Source organism: Morone saxatilis, unplaced genomic scaffold (genome assembly GCF_004916995.1).
Source record: "Morone saxatilis isolate NCDOM2014 unplaced genomic scaffold, NCSU_SB_2.0 Contig15, whole genome shotgun sequence".
In the NCBI taxonomy this organism is placed as follows: Eukaryota; Metazoa; Chordata; class Actinopteri; family Moronidae; genus Morone; species Morone saxatilis.
The window spans coordinates 15,212,721-15,220,954 of NW_023339707.1; the positions used below are offsets into that span (position 1 = coordinate 15,212,721).

The following is an 8,234-nucleotide window of genomic DNA, read 5'->3' on the forward strand; positions in this document are numbered from 1 at the left end:
AGCAAACAGTTGCTTATTTACACAGGCAGCAGAGGAGCAATACAAATTCATTTGGAGTTGTGTTTGTGTCCACCTGACTTGAATTTAAGTTCAATATTCACTCTCCTTTTAGCTCTGTTTTGCTTTCCATCAGCTCCCAAGGGAAATATCCGGCTCTTAATCTGCTAAATGCTCCACTGTGTTTTTCACCAGTTAGCTGTTAACCTTGACTGTTTGCAATTTAGAGTTGGGCAGGTAAGGTACAGTGATTTTTGGAGCTTTTTCGCTCATTACAGCTGCCTGCTGTGGCTGAAAACAAAGCTGATGAGAGCGGTGAGAGTCAACCAAAACAGTTGCCAAAACCCAGACAATGGGCCCAAAGTTGCTATAAAGCTCCATACATGCTCCATACAAACTGCAGGAGATAACTCTCTGTGGGTTCATTGCTACAAGTGCCCCCTTTCACATACAAGTAGTCATGTGATCCATTATTATTATTATTATTATTATTATAGCCACTTTAAGGAACTGACTGTAGAAAATTGATTATGAGCTGAGCTCCAACACAGTAACACATACTTTTAGCTCTGCACACACACACAAAGCCAAACACATTCTCAGAGGAGTTATGAACCCTATGAAGCAGAAAATGACAGGCTATATCAAGCCATATACAGTATAAATGTCACATATTTTTTTATGACTCTCTCTTTGTCTTCTCCCCCTTGCTGGCCTCGTTCTCTTTGTCTTGTTTGTAGAACCACGAGTTTGTGGATGAGCAGTATTACCAGCAGAGCTATCTGGAGGCGGGGATGCAGAATTACCCTTCTCGAAGCCCCTCCCTCTCCAGCCAAGATGGTGTGACGGGCACATGCTGCAGCCGCAGAAGCAAGAAGCACCACACCCCTTTACCGAATGCCAGTGCCCCAGCACACATGCAGCCTTTGACACACACGCACACACACCAACAAGGCTTGCAGGAGCTCAGCACCATCCACATCCAGCCCCTCAGCACCAGGTGAGCTTAGAATTAAAAAAAAACTGTTAATATCCTTCCTGCTATGATGTCAAAGTTCTGCAATCAGTTTGTTCAGTAGCTTTTGTATTCAGAAGCCAGTGAAGAAAATTTGATTCACTGATCAAGATTTTCTTTTTTTCAACAAAGTAAATATATTTTTGCTTGTGACAGTGGCTTTCATCATCTGTAGTGGTTTTGAAACATCTTAGCAAGTAACTTATAACCAGATTCACTATTGAAGCTAGTGGCTATAGAGACAACAAACCAAGCTTTCTACATTAGCTCAATTATCCATCATGTAATTAATAAAAACTGACAACGAGGTGCAAATTTTGTCCCTACGTTACAAAGTCCTTTTACAAGCCCTGAATCAGATTACTTTCTCAACAAATCAATAAATCGCTTGTCTATAATGTCAGAAAATAGTGGAAAATGCTTGTTAAAATGTCCTACTTCTCAAGGATTTGTATTCAATAGCTTGTTTTATTCAACCTGAAAACCTGAAACTCAGATATTCAGTTTACTGTAATATATGACAAAGAAAAGCAGCTAATCTTTACTGTTTGCTTGAGGAATTACTGAAACAATTAATCAGTTATTAAAATAGCTGCTGATTAATTTTTCAGTCGATTGACTAATCAATTTTCTTGGCAAATTAAATAATAAATAATTGCAGCTCTATCGCAAACAACTGCATACTTACACACCCAGAAGACACAGAGCAACATGAGTATCACAGTGGAGTTTTTTTGGCCAACTCACAAATGTAAATCAAATATTCACTCACCGGCTAGCTCTCGATTGGTCCATCAACTCAATATTAGAGGATATTAAGCTTGCTTGACACTCAGCTTTTTTCACAGTTTACTTTGGCTCTCTGTCTAAGCTTGTTTATAGGAAACAACTTGCTGCAATTTCATTAGCAGCTGAAAGACAGAGTTGGGTGTTGATTCTATTCGACACTACAACAAACACTTTCACAATTATACCTGGGGTTTTTTTTAAAGCTCCATTAAACATCTTGACCCATTCACACTAATGGTGTTTTTCCAGAGTTGTTTGTTCAGTTTGAAAGGGGTAAAAGGGAGCACCTCCAAGACAGTTTTCTCCTTTGGGAGACAATAAAAGCAACCTCGACCTTGAACAGTAGTTGGGTTGTCAAAGGAAATCATTCACTTTTCCTCAACCAGAACTGGTGTGGGACACGAACCAGTAACCTTCAGTCACAAACCCATCTCTTCAAAGGTTTAGGCTAACTTTTAGCAAAATGCTTCTACACGGACAAACTATCCTAAGCTTTCATTTTCTTTCTTTCTTTCTTTCAAGCCGCTCCAGTCTGAACATGCGCGTAGACGATCCAGCATCCCTGAACTGCCAGAGCAGCCAGATCACCACAGCAATCATCAGCATTCCCACACCGCCAGTGACAACTCCTGAGGGTGATGCTCATCTGCCTGCGGCCCCCACCCACCAGAACGTTGTGAAGGTGTCCGCACTGTGAAGACTAGAGTGCAGGCGCATCACAAAGAAAGACAGATAAAGACTCATCGAGACAGACTGAGGGACAGAGGAGGACTGGAAATGATGGAGGAGAAGGCATTTAGAGTCCTAGTCTGGCCATGGTGGAGCCTGCCCTCTGCTGGTCATGTACTGTAATGACATGGACTCCCTTTACAGACGGAGGATGGCTTTTAGATACAGTATATTCATGTTAGTGGTTGGCATGCATGTGTGCGCGTATGCGTGTGTGTGTGTGGGTGAAAGAATGGGGAATATGCGTAGGGAGTCATTTTAGATGAGGAGGCATGTGAGAGTGTGCCTCCCAAGAGTCGGAGTCATGTGTCACTGTGCACAAAGCACCTTTTTATGATTTTCGTTTCAGTTTGACTCATTTTTTTTAACAGGAGATATAAGGGAAAAGGAAGGAAACTCAAAAACGAAAAAAATACATTATCAAAACATTTTCCCACTGATTTAATGCTGCCCTTCTGTTTTGTGTCATTTTGGTCACCTGTTGATAGATAAATATGGCGCCATTCCTTTTCAGGTCCACTTTACTTGAGTGAAAATTCTTTTAAAGATGGAAGATCGGTTGGTGTCGTCCTGTGATGGACCGGTTCCCATGAACTTTCATATTTGTTGAATGAGTAATATGTAACATTTTTGATAGATAGAGGAATCGTGACCTTTCCTGGATAGGAGGTATGTGCCTGTGTGTGTGTGTGTGTCTTGTGTGTGTGTGTGTGTGTGTGTATGTGTGAGAGAGAATTGTCTCAGTTGACTGAAAATTTTCAGTTTCCATTCTTCTGGAAGTCTCTATGGCTCAGTATATGGTATATTTGACTAGCTGCCACTCTGAAGGGTTCATTGTACATGTTTCTGTTCGAAATTCTCAGCTACAAGCCTTTTACACAACATGTGCCTGTTTTGCTGGAGTAAAAAGAGATATATTTGTTTTTATAGTTTTCTGAATCCTCCCACCTGTTTTTTTCCCTTTTGGCTGTTGGAGCCCAACAGACCTCAAATAACTCAATTCTCTTAACAAAGAAACCAAAAGAATAAAAACATTTTGAATTCAAACCACCACAATTAAAAGCACAAGGCATTTCGCTGGGAATTTCTGACATGAATCTGTCCTGAGCCCTGGTTCTTTGTGAATATTGTTAATAGAATATTTTGTAATATTTGACCATCGTTTGGCAGAACCAGTGAAGCTGTCTTGTCTCTCTCTCTCTCCCTCAGTCTGTCTTTCTCTCTTCATCTCTCTGCATTTCTCTCTATCTCTCTCTATCTCGCTCTCTCTTTTCCTCAGTCTGTCTTTCTCTCTTCCTCTCTCTGCATTTCTCTATCTCTCTATATCTCTCTCTCTTTCTCTCTCGTTGTTGTCCTGTTGTATCCCTACCTCCCGTGTGAACAACAGTATGCTTTCAGTAGTCTTTATAGCTGTCAACGTTTTTTCTTCCCCAAACTCAGCGGGCATTTTTCAAAGTTGTTGAGTATGTGTACTCTATGTGGTTAGGAAACTTGGTGTTTGTACTTTTTGTCCTCCTTGATGTTTCAAAGGATTTTATTTACTTTATCTTCTTGAGAACTTAAAGCAGGGAAGTCTGTTGTAACGGTGACCACAGAGACATGGAGGACACTGGATGAGCCATCCACAGATCTCTGTCACCAAAAAAACTTGCTATTCTGTCTGTTCTCTCAACTCACAGCCCCAACATGTAACTTTAGTAGTACTTACCATCAAATCCCATCAAAGTTGACCTTTGTAGCCATGGACGCTGACCTTTTTAGCTCTGCTACCCTCCTAGCTGATTCCTCTCTGTTGGCCTTTTTCATCTTGAATGTCATTCTGAGTCCAACAGCTACACAGACAGTTAGGTCTGTCTCTGGGTAGATGAGACCACGCTGGGGTTTCACCAAAGCAGGGCAGAGCAGCTTCAGTCAGAACAGACTAAGCACCCACTTCTGCTCCACATAGATGAAATAAAATGTTGATTAAGAGCACACAGATGGGGCTAGAGATGCACCGATATATCGGCATACTGTCCATATCAGCCAAGAGCATATTTCAAAAGCAATACTAGAATTGGTCTAATACTATGTCTGCCCATATGTAGCTGATTTTATTTCTGTAGAAGTAGATTGTATTTAAAACAGCTGTCAAACTAGCAGCTAAATGTATCAGTCTTTTTAGAAGTATTTAATTACCTTAAGATGGAGACATCTGAAAAGCTTAACCAGTTTTACACATGCATTTGTACTTTAACACTTACAAAATAATCACATATCACAATCATATCAGCCAATATGGGTGGAAATGTATAACATAATTGGTACCATATCAGTGCATCACTACACAAGACCCAAAGGTCCCTTACACTCCTCTGTTGAGCTTTAGTTCTCTCTGATCCCGAGGTTAGTATCGACCCAAAGAAAGTCAAAAATATGCTACAGAGTTAAAACAAGATATGTTTTATGTCTGATATTCCTAGCAGTGATCTAGTACGATTGCTGGTAATTTAGTACTGTACCCAGTGACAACAGCTGCCTAGATCCAGTATTAATGTTTAGTTAAATTGTGCGCAAATTTACCTGGAGTAAAAAAAAAAGACAAGCACAGACAAGCAGAGCTTTTTCAGTGTAATTTTAAAAAGTGGGGTTGAAGACATTGACTTCATATTCACAGCATCAAGTCTGACATTTAGGATCTATTGAAAGCCACAAGGGTATGACATAGGTAATGGCAGAAGTGAGGTTCCCTGTATTATTTGTTGCTAGGACAGTGATTAAACGTGATTTATTTATCGCTTCCCTGTTTCAGGACAGGTTGTTTTGTGTCAGCTGCACTTTCAAATGACACAGTTTGAATTATTATGTAAGCATATTTCCGCTCAAAGTGTCAAAGGATTGCATTTTTTATTTACAAACAACAAAAACAGAGGTCTGTAATTGTGTTTCTCTCTCTCTCTCTCTGTTATGTACTCTCCTTTGATTGTCTTTTTTCTGGGCTCAGTCAGTTTTCCTCTCACTCTTTGCTTTGCCCTCCTTTGCCACCTGTCATTGTTGAGACTACTGCTGTGCGTATCTTGTCAGGTGTTGGATATTATTTATGACCTTGTCTTGTGTCCCAACTGTGAAACGCCTGATAAAACATCTATATCTGCCACAAATACAAAATATGTGGACTCTCTTCTTCACTCGCCTCTAAATCACTCTATGTGTGCAAGTGTGTAAACACAATGTAGTGACTCAGTAGTACTCAGTTCCCAAAAGTGCAGTCCATGTGATCCAAATGTTCAGGCCCTCAGTTTTAGGGGACACCCTGGGATGGAGGAAAGGATCTTGCTGAGTTCAGAGCGAAACTGTCTGGTGACTAAAGTGTAGATGAGGGGATCCACTGCAGCCTGCACACAGGTCAGAACCATAGCTGATGTCTCTAGCTCCATCAGCAACTGTGGGAACAACAGGAGAGCGCTTAGGATAATGCAATGACATGGAATACCTTTCTAAAATGTTTTTGTAGGACATCTATGGGGCCCAAAAACCCCAGTCCAAAACCCAGACAGAGAAAGTTTATTATTCAAAACAGTAAAGCGGCAAATCTTCAAAGCTGGAAGTAGTTGTTTTTTTTCTGATTAACCTACTACTACTGTGATGCATTATTGCACTTTATAGGGAGTGCCTAGAATAATATAAATAACTGTGTAATAACCATACCAAAATACCTCACTCAAAACCCACAGTTTTTGTGTTTAGTTTGGTTTCTGTGGTTCTATTTTGAGGTTGTGGTTTTGTTGTATTACACAGAATTATTTGGATAGATGTTTCTAATATTCTGCACAGCTTCTCTGAACAACTATTAGAAACCTCAGACATTACAAGCATTTATCACAGGACTGTCATATTGGATTATATTACACTGTACAGGGTTTATATATATATAGTTTTGTATGGACAATTTCAGTTTCAGCCTGAAAAAACTCTGCTACACTCACTTTGTCCGTGTTCTGCCACGAGATGACGTTCATTAGCAAAATAACCACCATGGGCACCCAGAACAGCGTGAACGCAATGATTATGTACCCAAAACGCTGGGCTACTTTCCCCTCCATCTGTTTCTTCCCCCGCTCCCTGGCCCCAGGAGTCAGAAGACACACTGCCCCCACGATCTCTGGAGGTCTCCCCGGGGCGCCTCCTGTGGACGAGCCCGCAGGGGGAGCGCCGGCTTCAGCCACCAAGAGCACCGTCCGGCGGGGAGGCAGCGGGCTGCCGGAGCCCACAGAGGGCAGAGTCTTGAAGGAGTGTGGCGGAGCTGTCCGTGGTGCTGAAATGGGGACACTCAGCCAGCCCCAGACGTGTTCGGACACCGTCGGCCTCAGCTGGACTCCCCGATTGAACACTTTCTTACGGTGCTGCCTTACAACTTTGAAAATCCGCACGTAGTGGACAACGATCACAGTCAGAGACAACCCCCATACCGGCACCAGTACGTAGGGTCCAAACGGATCCCAATATCGAAGACGCTCGTCGCCGTGCCCCCCGATGTGCGGACGGCAGAGCATGTAAAAAAGCGCCTTTTTGGAAAGTGTCAGAGAGATTACAGCCAAGATGAGGCCGCATGCCCAGATAGACAGGATCCAGAGGCGGACCCTCGCTTTCCTCCTCTCGGTTTGAAAGGGAAACGCGATGGCTTGGAAACGCTCCACGCTGATGCTGACCAGCGTGAGCAGCTGGACGCAGCTGCACAGGGCATAGGTGAACTGCTGCAGGGTGCACACAGGCACCGACACCTGGCTGTCCTTCCCATAGTGCAGAAAGGAGAAGAGCAGCAGCGGTGTGTCCACAGAGCACTTCAGGAGGTCACTGGCGGCCAAACTGACCAGCAGCGCATTATTGCAGGTCTGCAGGCTCTTGGTCCTGAATACAACCCAACAAACCCACAAGTTCCCGGGTAAACCCAAGACTAATGTTAAGGTTAGGACTGTGCAGTTGAATGTGAGAAACATCGTATCCAAGAGAGTCTCATAGTGCGTGGTTGTTTGGTTCCAGAAAGTGTGCACGTCCATAATGTCACCTTCCTCTCCTGAAGCCTTTACATGTGAAATATCTTTCATCCTATACAAATCCTCCTCCTGGTAAATTACCACATCAGTGTGCTGCAGCTCAGCAGCTCAGCGAGCACAATGGAAGCAGTCACCTCTGTTGCATAATGATGATTTTCAATAGGTAACATAAAGCTACAGATGGTCAAAAACAGCTGAAGTGGGGCCCCGGTTTAAATTAATTTATTCAAGGGCATTTGCCTTTTGTGTTGCCCAGCACTGATTGGGTGAATGGTAGGTAGCGGCTGATTAGTCTGTAATCAGGAGCATGTGGAGTTGTCTGACCTTGCTGTGCCCTGCTGAAGAGATTGCACAAAATAAATTGCACAGTTTGGTCCCCCTTCTTCACCTTCCTCTATAAATATCATGTTAGATTAACACCTAGTGATGTGGATGTCCTGTATACTACATATAAAAAAAGCTATTTTTATAATCATGTGAATGTGTAGAGCCATAACACAAGAATGCTTTGAAATACATGTTGTGGAATGGAAATTTATTAGACAAGTAACTGGGACATTCGTTGAAAAATACACACTCAAGACATTTAAGTGCAATGTGTTAGACCAAAAGTGCTAATTTGTATTTGTACTCAAGTCCATCCTAATTAAGTGTCTTTTTTTTTTTTTTTT

General features: G+C 42.2%; 2 protein-coding genes across 2 annotated transcripts in view; one reads left to right on the forward strand and one right to left on the reverse strand.

The window, feature by feature from the left end:
• kcnd3 (potassium voltage-gated channel, Shal-related subfamily, member 3) overlaps positions 1-3,080 on the forward strand; it is a gene marked incomplete at its 3' end in the record, with an annotated part of 94,776 nt that extends 91,696 nt beyond the window's left edge. Inside the window, 2 exon segments of the mRNA XM_035655833.1 lie at positions 738-997; positions 2,324-3,080. Of these exon segments, the coding sequence (XP_035511726.1) occupies positions 738-997; positions 2,324-2,498 (435 nt within the window).
• Positions 3,081-5,464: 2,384 nt separating this feature from the next.
• Positions 5,465-7,614, reverse strand: LOC118323845 (5-hydroxytryptamine receptor 1-like). Its single transcript, XM_035655883.1, has 2 exons — positions 6,496-7,614; positions 5,465-5,952 (listed from the first exon to the last, which is right to left on the reverse strand). The coding sequence occupies exons 1-2, from the start codon at positions 7,612-7,614 to the stop codon at positions 5,797-5,799; spliced, it is 1,275 nt and encodes a 424-aa protein (XP_035511776.1). The 3' UTR covers positions 5,465-5,796.
• Between the last annotated feature and the right edge of the window lie 620 nt (positions 7,615-8,234).